The sequence below is a fragment of the Muntiacus reevesi genome, chromosome 3 (assembly GCF_963930625.1).
Source record: "Muntiacus reevesi chromosome 3, mMunRee1.1, whole genome shotgun sequence".
In the NCBI taxonomy this organism is placed as follows: Eukaryota; Metazoa; Chordata; class Mammalia; order Artiodactyla; family Cervidae; genus Muntiacus; species Muntiacus reevesi.
Genome location: NC_089251.1, coordinates 224131414 through 224147948, shown reverse-complemented (window position 1 = coordinate 224147948; position 16535 = coordinate 224131414). Strand labels below are relative to the sequence as shown.

General features: G+C 38.3%; 1 protein-coding gene across 3 annotated transcripts in view; it reads right to left on the bottom strand.

Moving 5' to 3' along the window:
- EPC2 (enhancer of polycomb homolog 2) overlaps nucleotides 1-16535 on the bottom strand; it is a 126002-nt gene that overhangs the window by 35073 nt on the left and 74394 nt on the right. For all 3 annotated transcript variants that reach the window (XM_065931507.1, XM_065931506.1, XM_065931508.1), the window contains exon 3: nucleotides 6090-6235. In XM_065931507.1, the coding sequence (XP_065787579.1) occupies nucleotides 6090-6235 (146 nt within the window). The remainder of the gene's footprint in view (nucleotides 1-6089; nucleotides 6236-16535) is intronic.

Here is a 16535-nt window from a genome sequence, read left to right as displayed (position 1 = left end):
TATAAGGATGGTGGCAGAATAAGAACAGAGCTTTCATATAGTGTTATTGTTACCATCTTTCTAAATTCCATATATATGCGTTAGTATACTGTATTGGTCTTTATACAGAACAGACTTTTGGACTCTGTGGGAGAAGGCGAAGGTGGGATGTTTCAAGAGAACAGCATCAAAACATGTATATTATCTAGGGTGAAACAGATCACCAGCCCAGGCTGGATGCATAAGACAAGTGCTCAGGCCTGGTGCACTGGGAAGACCCAGAGGAATCAGGTGGAGAGGGAGGTGAGAGGGGGGATCGGGATGGGGAATACATGTAAATCCATGGCTGATTCATGTCAATGTATGACAAAAATCACTACAATATTATAAAGTAATTAGCCTCCAACTAATAAAAATAAATGAGAAAAACAAAACAAACCACAGAGCTTTCTGGATCTAACAAACTTCCACCACATGCTTAGAGCTTTGTAGCATAACTGGTAGCTCTGGCTACCAAGGGAAACAGTGCTGTGATATGTTGCATGTGCTTCAACTGTTTGGTCACTCTGCTTCTGATAAGATTTTATAACCTTCACTGATTAAATCAAGAACTTAACCTAATCCTGGAGTGGGGAGGAAGATAATCTCTTTCCATCAACCCACAGAATCATTTCCTATACAGTGTTATCAAAATAACACTGCTTCCTATCTTTCTGCAGAAGATGTCAGCAGATTAAAACAATGCCTCAGATTTTCTTCTCTTGGTGCTTCTTGCTCCTGCTAGAAATGTCCTGCCTGGTAGTTAAGTACCCTCTTTACAGCTGAGGTAATTAGAACCCAATACACAGTTTAAACATCCTGACATTACTTTTCTTGGTTAACTGTATTTTCTCAGTCAACTTCTGTTTTTATATTGTTATATGACCAACTTTTATTTTATTGGATAATTTTGGTTTTACTCATTCTGTAAAAATTAGCTTTAGTTATTCTAGGGCAACTAGTATGAGTGCCTCTCTACTATCATGGTGACAACATTAAATTTGACTGGCAAGATCCATTTACAGATAAAATAGCCACAAATTAAACCACATGATTAAAAATCCACAAAAACAGAATCCCACTACTTTTATATCCTAAGAAAAAAGTCCTGCCATTTAGCACTTCATCCACTAGAAAGCAGTGGAAACTACTGTTTAATTGGCAAAGGGATCTGTGATAAATTTATAATTTCCAAGACAGCTCTGACTTACTTGACTTACTTAATTTGAGGGTAAGGGATGGGAGATAAAAATTATTCTTCTTCTAGACTGAATACTCATTGGAAGGACTGATGCTGAAGCTGAAGCTCCAATATTTTGGCCACCTGATGCGAAGAGCCGACTCACTGGAAAAGACCCTGATGCTGGGAAGGATTGAGGGCAGGAGGAGAAGGGGGCGACAGAGGATGAGATGGTTGGATGCCATCGTCAATTCAGTGGACATAAGTGAGTAAACTCAGGGAGAGAGTGAAGGACAGGGAAGCCTGGCGTGCTGCAGTCCATGAGGTTGCAAAGAGTCGAACACAACTGAGTGACTGAAAAACAACAGACTGCAACTAGCTCCATGAGAACAAAGATCATTTACTTTGCTTATATACAAAACTCAGGCTTCCCTGGTAGCTCAATGGTAAAGAGTCTGCCTGCAATAAAGGAGACCAAAAGAAATAGCGACAAGTAAGAGGCAAAGGAGCAAATGGAAGAGGAGATGAAGAAAGAAGAAGAGTCAGGAAATGTGGAGATCAGCAACATCCAATACTACAGGGACATTAAGTAGAGTGCAGACTTAAAAAAAGGCTCCTGGATGACAATTAGGAGGCCATCAATCGCCTTAAACAGTACAATATCAGTAAACTAAAATGGAGTAAAAGCTAAACAATATGCCTTATTTTTTGAAAATGTTTGTTATTCAGTCACTCAGTCATGTCCAACTCCTTTGTAACCCCATGAACTGCAGCATGCCAGGCTTCCCTCTCCTTTACTCTCATCCCTGAGTTTGCTCAAGTTCATATCCATTGAGTTGGCGATGCCATCCAACCATTCCATCCTTGGTCATTCACTTCTCCTCCTGCCTTAAATCTTTCCCAGTAATCAGGGTCCTTTCTAGTGAGTCAGCTCTTCACATCAGGTGGCCAAAGTATTGGAGCTTCAGCTTCAGCATTAGTCCTTCCAATGAATATTCAGAGTTGATTTCCTTTAGGACTGACTGGTTTAATCTTCTTGCTGTACAAGGGACTCTCAAGAATCCCTTCCAACAACACAGTTTGAAAGCATCAGTTCTTCAGCACTCAGACTTCTTTATGGTCCAACTCTCACATCTGTACATGACTACTGGAAAAATCATAGCTTTGATTATATGGACCTTGTCAGCAAAGTGATGTCTCTGCTTTTTAATATGCTGTTTAGGTTGGTCATAGCTTTTCTTCCAAGGAGCAAGGGTCTTTTAATTTCATGGTTGCAGTCACCATCTGCAGTGATTTTGAAGCCCAGGAAAATAAAGTCTGTCACTGTTTCATTGCTTCCCCATTTTTTGCCATGAAATGATGGGACAGGATGCCATGATCTTAGTTTCTTGAATACTGAGTTTTAAGCCAGGTTTTTCACTCTCTTCTTTCCCCCTCATCAACAGGCTCTTTAGTTTCTCTTCACTTTCTGCCATTAGAGTGGTATCATCTGCATAGCTGAGGTTGTTGATACTTCTCCCAGTAATCTTGACTCTAGATTGTGCTTCATCCAGCCTGGCATTCCACATGATGTACTCTGCATAGAAGTTAAATAAGCAGAGTGACAACATATAGCCTTGAGGCACTCCCTTCCAAATTTTGAACCAGTCTGTTGTTCCATGTCCAGTTCTCACTGCTGCTTCTTGACCTGCATACAGATTTCTAGGAGGCAGGTAAGGTGATCTGGTATTTCCATCTCTTTAAGAACTGTCCACATTTTGTTGCGATCCAAACAGTCAAAGAATTCAGCCTAGTCAATGAAGCAGAAGTAGATATTATTCTGGAATTCCCTTGCTTTTTCTATGATCCAACGGATGTTGGTGACTTACCTCTGGTTCCTCTGCCTTTTCTAAATCCAGCTTGTATATCTAGAAATTCTCAGTTCACATACTGTTGAAGCCTAGTTTGAAGGATTATGAGCATTACCTTGTTAGCATGTGGAATGAGTATAAATTGAAAATGCAACTGTGACTAAAAAAAAAAAAGCCAAAAAACAGAAGGTGGTAGTTTATTGGGAAAGACAGGCTCAAGTGAAAGGGCTCTTTTGGAAATAGGGACCCTTGCCACATTTTTGGGCAAAAAGAAAAAGACTAAAGAAATGAGAGAAGAGATCATTGAATACTGAGTATTCAAGGAACATACAGGTGCACAAGGAAGAGTTAGAAATTTAGGGACTAAAGATAAGGGATTTTAAAAATCCACTAGATCCTAAGTTTTGGGAGTCACTGAAGAGAGAATGAATACAGTATAAGATCATCTGAAGTTAAGAGATTAAGTTTTACAAAAATTAAACTTGAGAGTCTGTGGGTCTAGATGGAGAATGCAAAAGGCAGCACAAGAAGAGAAAAAAGAACATCCTGGGGCTTAAGAAAGAGGTCAAGGCTAAAGGCATACGTATTTTATAACACACACAAAAATCCTCAATGAGGTGATTAACCCCCAAATAATGAGGATATGAATACCAAGAACAGAATTTTAAGAAACCTTAATATTTACAGCAGTTGAATGAAAAGGGAGTCAGTAAAAGAAAATTAGAAGAAATGGGCATAAAAAATCATTAAGGAAACCAAAAGGGAATGAACTATATTTGAAAGACCAAAGGTGATGTCCGTTTTAAGAAATGAGAGCTCAAATAAGACAAAAGGATGGGGGCTGAAAATAATCATGGACTCTGGCAATGGGAGTTTTCAATAATAACTTCATTGCAACAGTATTCACAGAATAGTGGCAGCAGAAGCATTTGCCTAAGTCCGTCTTTTATGTCTTTCTCTACCAATCTAATAAATACCAGTTTAACCATAAACTTGATTCCTTGCCCTGGAATCTGGTATTGTATTGGCTCGCAAAATGAGCAGATAAAGAAATCCATGAATTCCCAGATCAGACACTTGGAATAAGGTCTGGCTTTTGCTTGGTTCTATTTAATCTCTGGTTCTATTAATATGACCACCTTTTTATTCCTGTGGCAAAACCTTCACCTTCATCTCCTCTGCAGAAAGTATATGCTATCATGCTCTGAGAACCCAGTCAATTGTTTTATGACCTGGAAGTTTGTATGTGATTGTTTTATGACCTGGAAGTCTGCATGTAAGCAAAAAGAACTCAAATAGGATGACGCTGATTATTGTTGTTGGTCAGATAGATGCTCAGGCAGGTCCAACTCTTTGCAACCCCATGGAGTGCTGCACACCAGGCTTCTTTGTCCTTTACCATCTTCTGGAGTTTGTTCAAACTCATGTCCATTGAGTCGGTGATGCTGATCATAGTGGATAGTTAACTGCATTGTTGACATGTTTTTTGTTTATCCTGTACTCACTTAGATGGTAAGTTCACAAAGAAAAAGCTGCTGCCACTTGTCTTGTTCACTTGAGCATTAAAAATACTGAATGAAGGCAATCTACAGAAAAAATAGCTGCAAGCTTCTGATGACATAATTTCAGCCACCATGAGAATTTCTGAGCAATCATGGAAAACAGCAGAAATAACACAAGTCTGATCAAGACTAGGATTGTTAGGAAAATTTACACATAAAGAAGAAAAACTGAAATTATATCTGATGCCAATGATCAAAATCCTAGGAAAACTGTGAGCACTAGTTATAATGAGTTTCACCTTGATGATTAAAACAAATATCCAATAAGAAAAGACAACCTCTCAAAAATACAAGTAGAAAAAAATAAAATAAAATAAAAAATAGAAAAAAAAAATACAAGTAGAATTATTTTTCATAGAGGAGATCTTTTACTATACAAAACCTATAAAATAATTCAGTCAAAATAATCCATCTTTTCTTTTCGTTTTTTTTTTTATACAATTAAATTGAATTTTACAAAACTCAGTCTTAATGCATTTTTTTGGTTAGTATACTTCAAATTACTTTCCATCAAAATGAGTTGTGGGGAGACTGATAGACAGACTAAACATGTAGTGAAATCATTTTCCAATATATAAGTGTGGGAAATGTTCTGAAGAGCTGGTAATACCTCAGGGATTTAAAGGACTAACTTGGAAACTGGGGGAAAATACTGAATTTGTATAGTTAAACAAGTGAAAAGTTTCAACAGTCTAGTGTAAAAAGTTTATTTATATCAGTAACTTCTTACTACATTAATAAAAATTAGCATATTAATATACCACACAGGCACACCAACAATTACTTTTATTTTTTTAATTTAACTGTAATATCAACACATGCTCATTATAATAAATTTGGAAAACACAGAAAAAGAACATAAAAATCACCAGTAATTCCAGCATCTAAATATAACCATTGCTGGCATTTTGTTGTACATTCTTATTATTTTCTATGCACATGTAGAAATGCTTTAAACAAACCTTAGAGTTTTCCATTTTAGCAATTCTCTGTTCTGTTTTTACATTCCTTGTATCACGTATAGAATGTCCCATTAAAGAAAACTCCTTCTTTGTAAATAATTTTTCTTTAACTTAAAACTTTATATGGTATATAAATAAGCAAAACTAAAATAATCTTAAATGGTAAAAGCACCTTAATACAAATCTGGGCAACTTTATTGATGTGAGATGACTAACGAAGCAATTCAACCAAGCAATTTTAGTTACTGAAGGGTCAAAAAGACAGCTCTATGAAAAGGATCAAGAAGATATTATAACAATGTAACTAGTATTATTTTTATATCCAAACAAGAAAAAAGTCAGAACTGTACTTTTCATACTCTTATTCAAAGACAGTATGCTTAAGTATTTCTTGAACTGTCAAGGAATATTATAAAATGTAATATACTTAGGTCTAAACAAAAATGCAAAAATGCAAAATAAAACTGCTAATTAGATGAAATGTGAAGACAAGAGACATTTTTACAAGGTACAGTACCTGATTAGAACTGGCTTTTTCAAGTCTGTCAATCATAATTTCAAATTGCAAAGGCTTAATTTCCATCTTTCTGTTAAGTCTATTTAATAAGGTCTCATCTTCTGAGTCCATATCATAATCTGGTTGTTCATTGTCTAGATTAAAGGCTAGAAAAGAAAAAAAAAAATCTTCAAACTCAGGAGAAATCATGGAGTTATATAGTGTTTATATCTGACCACAGAATACTCCCAAAGTATATAAAGTACTGACCAGAGTTCATGAGCAGACATCAAAAAATTGGTTTTATAGATTTAGCTGAAAATAAATTTTAATTTATATATGATTTAAAGTTTAACAGAACACTAAAAATAGCAACTAGAATTATTTATTTTAAAAACAAAGGGTCATAAATATATATTAAAACATAAACTAACAAATATATAAAAAAAGATAATACTTATGCTCATGGTAGTTTGACAGTATAATCAGAAGTTATGGAACAAAATTAACAATCCAGAAATAAACTCAAGTACAAAATATATGATGAGAATGGCATTTCAAACCATTGGAAATAAAACAGACTTAAAAAAACAAGAGGCACTCCCTGACAGACTAATTTTCTTAAAAAAAAAAAAAATTTTAACATGTGCAACATTATAGGTGGATTTGAGGCACTATACTAAATGAAATAAAGTCAAAGAAAGACAAATAATGTATGATCTCACTTTTATGTGGAACCTAAAAAAAAACCCAAATTCAGAGAGAGATCAGACTTGTGGTTACAAAAGGCAGAGGGTGGGATGAGGGGGAAACAAAGAAGGTTGAGGAGCATGAAAGGTAAAGAAAAATTGCTAGGAAATTAAAATTTTCAAAATTTCACTTTTGGGGGCGCAGTTTCTTCTCTTGGCTGTTAGGCTTTACCACCCATTAACAAAGAGAATTACCAATTAGGCAGGTTATCAAGAGATATTGCTTGAAATATTCTTAGTGATGTGTGCAAGAAATTTGCTATTTCAAATGAAATCATATTTAAGGATTGTCTAGCTCTGAGAAGCTGAGTTCTAAATTTGGCCAGAAATTCATTTCTGGGTCCCCGAAGTCAATGACTTCTTTTTATGAACCTACAAAAATCAGGATGAGGTACTCACTAATATTCAGAATGGACCACCATAATTTTGAATGGACCCCATGAACAGTATGATAAGGTAAAAAAGACATGACATTGGAAGATGAGAGCTACTGGAGAAGAGGGAAGAAACAGATCCATAAAGAATGAAGAAGCTGGGCCAAAGCGAAAACAACACCCAGTTGTAGATGTGTCTAGTGGTAAAGTCAAGTCTGATGCTATAAGGAATAACACTGCACAGGAACCTGGAATGTTAGGTCAATGAATCAAGGTTAAATTGGACGTGGTCAAGCAGGAGAGGGAAAGAGTAAACACCGATGTTTTAGAAATCAGTGAACTAAAATGGCCCGGAATGGGTGAATTTAATTCAGATGACTATTATAGCTACTACTGTGGGCAAGAATCCCTTAGAAGAAATGGAGTAGCCCTCATAGTCAACAAAAGAGTCTGAAATGCAGTACTTGGGTGCAATCTCAAAAACGACAGAATGATCTCATTTGATTCCAGCAAACCATTCAACATCACAGTAATCCAAGTCTATGCTCCCAACCACTAATGCCGGAGAAACTCAAGTAGAACACTTCTAGAACTAACACCAAAGACATCCTTTTCATCACAGAGGATTGGAATGCAAAAGTAGGAAGTCAAGAGATACCTGCAGTAACAGGCAGGTTTGGCCTTGGCGTACAAAATGAAGTATGGCAAAGGCTAACAGAGTTTTGCCAAGAGAATGCACTGGTCATAGCAAAACACCCTCTTCAAACCACAAAAGAGATGACTCTACACATGGACATCACTAGATGGTCAATACAGAAATCTGCTCTAATTGAGGCTCTTAATGAAAATAAAGTGTTGATTAGGCAAGAACTTTATTAACAGTGTAAATTTTGAAACAGCCTTGGTAGGTTTGAAAAATCCCTAGCACATCCTATATCCCTCCTTATAAAGAAGTCTCAGAACCACATTTTCCCAAGCCGGTGAAATATTTTTTTTCTTTTATAAATCTACTCCATTAACTTAAGGTATGTAGAACATGAAATTATGACAACTGGTTGGACTGTTATCTTTAGATATAAAAGACTAGTTATATTATGTACATGGAATTAATAAAATTGCCTTAATAGTGTGCTTTCCCCCGATTTCTCTGCCTAACTTGAGAAGGTTAGAAAAATAGGTATTTAGAAAATTAAGTCAGGAATCATCAAAGTAACTGTTAGCCAAATCTGAGTCATCTGTGCTGCCTTCCCACTACAAGATCAGAATTTAAAGACTTCCCTGGTGGTCCAGTAAATTTTGACTCTGTGCTTCTAATACAAGCGGCACAGGTTCAATCCCTGGTTGGCAAACTATGATCCTGCCACAGGGTGCATCGAGAAAGAAACAAGAGCAGAATTTAGAATGTGTGACAGGTAAAGAATCCCACCTGCAATGCAGGAGACCCGAGTTCGATCCCTGGGTAGGGAATATTCCCTGGAGGAGGAAATGGCAACCCACCTCCAGTATTCTTGCCTGGAAAATCCCATGGAAAGAGAGGATCCCGGTGGGCCATAGTCCATGGGGGTCACAAAGAGTCAGAAACAACTTAGCACCTAAATAGAAATCAGATTCATTATATTCTCTGCAGCCAAGACAGAGCAGCTCTATACAGTCAGCAAAAACAAGACTTGGAGCTGACTGTGGCTCAGATGATCAGCTCCTTACTAAAAAATTCAGTCTTAAACTCAAGAAAGTAGAGAAAACCAATAGACCATTCAGATGTGACCTAAATCAAATCCTCTATGATTACACAGTAGAGGTGGCAAACAGATTCAAGGGATTAGATCTGGTAGACAGAGTGAATGAAGAACTATGGACGGAGGTTTGTAACACTGCATAGGAGGCAGTGACCAAAACCATCCCAAAGAAACAGAAATGCAAGAAGGTAAAATGGTTGTCAGAGGAGGCTTACAAATAGCTGAGAGAAGAAGAAATGTGAAAGGCAAAGGAGAAAGAGAAAGATATCCAACTGAATACAAAATTCCAGAGAACAGCAAGTAGAAATAAGAAAGTCTTCTTAAGTGAACAATGCAAATAGAGAAAAACACAGAATGGGAACAACTAGACATCTCTCAAAGAAAATTAGAGATACCAAGGGAACATTTTCATGCAAAGATAGACAAAATAAAGGAAAGAAAGGGCAAGGACCTAACAAAAGCAGAAGAGATTAAGAAGGGGTGGCAAGAATACACAGAAGAACTACACAAAAAAGGTCTTCATGATCAGGATAACCACGATGGTATGGTAACTCACCTACAGCCAGACATCCTGGAGTGTGAGGTCAAGTGGGCCTTAGGAAGCATCACTACAAACAAAGCTAGTGGAAGAGATGGAATTCCAGCTGATCTATTTCAAATCCTAAAAAATGATGCTGAGAAAGTGCAGCACTCAATATGCCAGGTAATTTGGAAAACTCAGCAGTGGCCATAGGACTCGAAAAGGTCAGTTTTCGTTCCAATCCCAAAGAAAGGCAATGCCAAAGAATGTTCAAACTACCACACAATTGCACTCATCTCATACGCTAAGTACTTTTGAGCAAAGTAATGCTCAAAATTCTCCAAGCCAGGCTTCAACAGTACAAGAATTGTGAACTTCCAGATGTTCAAGCTGGATTTAGAAAAGGCAGAGGAACCAGAGATCAAATTGCCAACATCTGCTGGATCATCAAAAAAGCAAGGGAATTCCAGAAAAACATCTACTGCTGCTTCATTGACTAGGCTAAAGGCTTTGACTGTGTGGATCACAACAAACTGGAAAATTCCTAAAGAGATGCTAATACCAGACCACCTTACTTGCCTCCTGAGAAATCTTTATGTAGATCAAGAAGCAACAGTGAGAACTGGACATGGAACAACTAACTGATTCAAAATGGAGAAAGGAGTATATCAAGGCTGGGTACTGTCACTCTGCTTATTTAATGTCTATGCAGAGTACATCATGTGAAATGCCCAGGCTGGATAAAGCACAAGCTGGAATCAATGATATCACTCTAAAAGCAGAAAGCAAAGCGGAACTAGAGAGCATCTTCATGAGGGTGAAAAAGTTGGCTTAAACTCAACATTCAAAAAAACTAAGATCATGAAATCTGGTCCCATCATTTCATGGCAAATAGATGCGGAAAATGTACAAAGATGGGCAGATTTTATTTTCTTGGGCTCCTAAATCACTGTGGACAGTGACTGTCAGCCACAAAATTAAAAGATGCTTGCTCCTTGGAAGAAAAGCTACGACAAAACTAGACAGAGTATGAAACAGCAGATAGCACTTTGCTGACAAAGGTCCGTATAGTCAAAGCTGTGTGTTAGTCGCTCAGTTGTGTCCGACTCTTTGCAACCCCATGGACTGGAGCCCACAGGCTCCTCTGTCCATGGAATTTTTCAGGCGAGAATACTGGAGTGGGTTGCCATTTCCTTCTCCAGGGGATCTTCCTGACCCATGGATTGAACCCTGGTCTCCTGCATTCCAAGTGGATGCTTTACCATCTGAGTTACTAGGGAAGCCCACAGTCAAAGCTGGTTACTAGTTTTTCCAGTAGTCATGGAGAGTTAGACCATAAAGACAACTGAGTGCCAAAAACTTGATGCTTTTAAACTATGGTGGAGAAGACTCGAGAGTCCTCTGGACAGCAAGACCTTTTTACCAGTCAATCCTAAAGGAAATCAACACTGAATATTCATTGGAAGGACTGATGCTGAAGCTGAAGCACCAATACTTAGGCCACTTGATGTGAAGAGCCGACGCACTGGAAAAGACCCTGATGCTGAGAAAGACTGAGGTCAGGAGAAGGGTCAGCAGAGGATGAGATGGTTGGATGGCATCAGCGACTCGACAGACATGAATTTGAGCAAACTCTGAAAGATATTTGAAAGATAGTGGAGGACAGAGAAACCCAGAGTGCTGTAGTCCATGGTGTCACAAAGAGTTGGACACAACTGAGCAACTAAACAACAACAACCATAGTTTGATTTTCATTAACACTATGAAAAGTATACACATTTCTGCTATAACATGAGTTTCTAAAAAAAAAGAAATCCTCTATATGTACAACTGTACATCAACAATAACAGGGTTATGTAAAGTCCATATAACTTATTAGAACTCAAACAAACCATAAATGTTGTAATAGATCGTCATGTAAGCAACTTAGAATAGCTGGCTACTACCTCAAGGAACACTAAAAAAGCACAAAAAAACCCAGAATGTAACTGCTGCCTTGTAGATACTCAGACAACATGGACTGTAAGGGAACTTGGTACATTAGGGCTTCAGGAAGAAATGCTATGGGAGAGCTCTGCAAGGCTGGGGATATTATCTTTCTGGGAAAGAAATTCTAGGTGCAGGTACTTATTTTTAATTTTTTAATATAGAGTTGGAAGGGCTCATTAAATGCTGAGCAGTCAAGGTAAAGCATTTGCTCTTCCCTAATGAAGATTTTAATCCTTCTGTTACTATTCCAGCCACCTTTGGCAAGGAAAATCATAAAAGAAACAAGACAACTTCCATGTAGTACTGAACTCATTCCCTCCCTTTACTCACTGTTGTTAAGCTAATTAGTATCATAAACACTTGTGCAGAATAGTCCGTATAGCAAATCTGTATTACTAAGGACAAAAGAAATAATCTTATGTAGATTACCTGTCCTGATGCTATTTTTCTTATAGTATCCTAAATGATACAAATTTATCATTTGTATAACCCCATGCCATGGCTCTCTTTGTAATGAATGAGATATTGTTTATAAATCCATCAATTAACAAGAGAAATGCATAGAAAACATATTCCACAGGCAATTATCTACATAATTATATCAGTTCAGTTCAGTTGCTCAGTCATATCTGACTCTCTGCAACTCCATGGACTGCAGCATGCAGGCTTTCCTGTCCATCATCAACTCCTGGAGTTTGCTCAAAATCATGTCCATCAAGTCGGTGATGCCATCCAACCATCTCATCCTGTCGCCCCCTTCTCATCCCACCTTCCAATCTTTCCCAGCATCAGAGCCTTTTCAAATGAATCAGTTCTTTGCATCAGCTGGCCAAAGTATTGGAGCTTCAGCTTCAGCACCAGTCCTTCCAAAGAAAATCAGGACTGATTTTCTTTAGAATGGACTGGTTGGATCTCCCTGCAGTGCAAGGGACTGTCAAGAGTCTTCTCCAACACCACAGTTCAAAAGCATCAGTTCTTCGGTGCTCAGCTTTCTTTACAGTCCAACTCTCACATCCATACATGACTACTGGAAAAACCATAACTTTGACTAGATGGACCTTTGTTAGCAAAGTGATGTCTCTGTTTTTTTAATATGCTGTCTAGGTCAGCCATAGCTTTTCTTCCAAGGAGCAAGCGTCTTTTAATTTCATGGCTGCAGTCACCATCTGCAGTGATTTTGGAGCCCAAAAAAATAAAGTCTGTCACTGTTTCCATTGTTTCCCCATCTACTTGCCATAAAGTGATGGGATCAGATGCATGGCCTTCGTTTTTATTTTATTTTATTTTTTTATTTATTTATTTTTTTTAAATATTATTTTATTAGTTGGAGGCCAATCACTTCACAACATTTCAGTGGGTTTTGTCATACATTGACATGAATCAGCCATATAGTTACACGTATTCCCCATCCCGATCCCCCCTCCCACCTCCCTCTCCACCCGACTCCTCAGGGTCCTCCCAGTACACCAGGCCCGAGCACTTGACTCATGCATCCCACCTGGGCTGGTGGTCTGTTTCACCATAGATAATATACATGCTGTTCTTTCAAAACATCCCACCCTCACGTTCTCCCCCAGAGTTCAAAAGTCTGTTCTGTACTTCTGTGTCTCTTTTTCTGTTTTGCATCTAGGGTTATCGCTACCATCTATCTAAATTCCGTATATATGTGTTAGTATACTGTAATGTTTTTTATCTTTCTGGCTTACTTCACTCTGTATAATGGGCTCCAGTTTCATCCATCTCATTAGAACTGATTCAAATGAATTCTTTTTAACGGCTGAATAATATTCCATGGTGTATATGTACCACAGCTTCCTTATCCATTCATCTGCTGATGGGCATCTGGGTTGCTTCCATGTCCTGGCTATTATAAACAGTGCTGCGATGAACATTGGGGTGCATGTGTCTCTTTCAGATCTGGATTCCTCAGTGTGTATGCCCAGAAGTGGGATTGCTGGGTCATATGGCAGTTCTATTTCCAGTTTTTTAAGAAATCTCCACACTGTTTTCCATAGTGGCTGTACTAGTTTGCATTCCCACCAACAGTGTAAGAGGGTTCCCTTTTCTCCACACCCTCTCCAGCATTTATTGCTTGTAGACTTTTGGATAGCAGCCATCCTGACTGGCGTGTAATGGTACCTCATTGTGGTTTTGATTTGCATTTTCTGATGATGAGTGATGTTGAGCATCTTTTCATGTGTTTGTTAGCCATCTGTATGTCTTCTTTGGAGAAATGTCTGTTTAGTTCTTTGGCCAAAAATGGGCCTTCGTTTTTAAATGCTGAGTTTTAAGCCAACTTTTGCACTTTCCTCTTTCATTTTCATCCAGAGGCTCTTTAGTTCCTCTTTACTTTCTGCCATAAGGGCGGTGTCATCTGCATATCTGAGGTTATTGCTATTTCTCCCAACAATCTTGATTCCAGCTTGTGCTTCATCCAGCCTGGCATTTCACATGATGTATTCTGAATACAAGTTAAATAAGCAAGGTGACAATATACAGCCATGACATACTCCTTTCCCAATTTGGAACCAGTCCATTGTTCCATATCTGGTTCTAACTGTTGCTTCTGGACCTGCATAGAGATTTCTCAGGAGGCAGGTAAGGTGGTCTGGTGTTCCCATCTCTTGAAGAATTTTCCAGTCTGTTGTGATCCACACTAAGGCTTTGGCATAGTCAATAAAGCAGATGTTTTTTCTGGAATTCTCTTGCTTTTTCTATGATCTAATTGGTGTTGGCAATTTTTTCTCTTGTTCCTCTGCCTTTTCTAAATCCAACTTGAACACCTGGAAGTTCTTCTTTCATGTAATGTTGAAGCCTAGCTTGTAGAATTTTGAGAATTACTTTGCTATTGTGTGAGATGAGTGCAACTGTGTGGTAGTTTGAACATTCTTTGGCATTGTTCTTCCTTGGGACTGGAATGAAAACTGACCTTTTCGAGTCCTGTGGCCACTGCAGTTTTCCACATTTTCTGGCATATTGAGTGCTGCACTTTCACAGCATCACCTTTTAGGATTTGAAATAGCTCAGCTGGAATTCCATCTCTTCCACTAGCTTTGCTTGTAGTGATGCTTCCTAAGGCCCACTTGCCTTCGAATTGGAGGATGTCTGGCTCTAGATGAGTGTGATCACACCATTGTGGTCACCTGGGTCATTAAGAATCTTCTTTTTTGTATAATTCCCAATTTTATATTTTTATATATATATAAAATTACATAATTTTCACTTAAAGGGCTTTTTTTGGATGGGCATGGCAAGAGAAAGTGTTTTATTTCATTTTTTAATGTGGTAAAATACACATAAGAGAAAATTTTTTTCTTAACCGGTTTTAAGCATACAGCTTAGTGATATTAAGTATACTCACAATGCTATGCAAACATCACCAGCATCTACTTCTAGAAGCACCAGTAGGGTTTCATAATTTCCTACTACTATTTCTTGCTCACACTGCCAAAAACATGAAGTGACTTAGAAAGGCAGAAAACAAAGAGAAACTCAAAAGCCTCTTGAAAGTCAAAGAGGAGAGCGATAAAGCTGGCTTAAAACCCAAAATTCAAAAAAACTAAGATCATGGCATCCAGTACCATTACTTTATGGCAAACAGACAGGGGAAGAAATGGAAAAAGTGACAAGACTTGATTTTGGGGGGGCTCCAAAATTACTGCGGATGGTGACTGCAGTCATGAAATTAAAAGAGCTTCCTCCTTGGAAAAAAACCTGTGACAAACCTAGACAAAATATGAAAAAGAAGAGATCACGTTGCTGACAAAGGTTCGTATAGTCAAAGCTATGGTTTTTCCAGTAATAATGTATGGGTGTTAGAGCTGGTCCACAAAAAAGGCTGAGAGCTGAAGAACTGATGCTTTCAAATTGTGGTGCTGGAGAAGACTCTTGAGCATCCCTTGGACAGCAAGGAGATCAAATCGGTCAATCCTAAAGGAAATCAGTCCTGAATATTCTTTGGAAGGACTGATGCTGCAGTTGAAACTCCATACTCTGGTCATCTGATGTGAAGGGTCAACTCACTGGAAAAGACCCTGGTGCTGGGAAAGACTGAGGGCAGGAGGAGAAGCAGGGGACAGAGGATGAAACAGCTGGATGGCATCACTGACTCAATGGATAGGAGTTTGAGTAAACTCTGGGAGACAGTGAAGGACAGAGAAGTGTGGTGTGCTGCAGTCCATAGGGTAGCAAAGAGTCCAACATGACTGAGCAACCTAACAACAAGTACCGTGTAGAAATAATACCTATTTCCTACACATACCAGAGAAATAGTTTACAGAGTGAATCAATAGATGTTTGTAAAACATACAAAATCCTGATTTAGCACGAAATCAACTTATTAAGTGCTTATTTAATGGGTTAGGTAGAAAGCTAGGTATATATATATGCCCAGAGATAAGCAGAGGAATCTCTGTCCATAGTTCCACATTTTGAGTATGAAAATATTACACTTGTAAACACTCCTATATACAAAAAGAACTACTTGTCTCTCAAGGTTTTCCTCTCAGACACACATATCTGGTGGTCACTGGGTTTTTAAACATTGTTTTTGTGGGTATGTTTTTTAAAAAGTCATTACTTTATTTCTCCTACAGTATGTCCCAAGTCTCACCCACATCTGGTTAGTTCCAAAACTACTCAACTTCAAAACTGGTCCAGCAACACAGCTGCCCGCAGATGAGCCAGGGAACTAACAGAGACCTGCCGAGGTGTTGTAGGGCATGGGCCATGTCCAGAAATGGAAATGTGGAAAGCAGTCCCTCCCAGTACCACTCAGCTCCATGTTTGCCAAGCACCTTGCTCAGACAGGACTCAACACTGTTTGCCTTAACAAAGTATTATGCTGCATCTTTGAAATACATGACCATTGCCCAGTGTATGTCTTTTCTGTCCTCTGATTTAGAAGAGGGGTATGGCTGTATGTCATGCTTCTTTTGGATACTTATAGTAAAGAGGCTAACTTGCGTACATGTTTCTGAATTTTAGTTCTTTGGAAGGGACTTGCACCACTGACAGATAGTGTGTGCTTACTTCCATTTCAAATGAGTAAACCCTTTTAAAACAAGCTTGGCGGTATCCCTCATGTTCTTCCTTTCCTA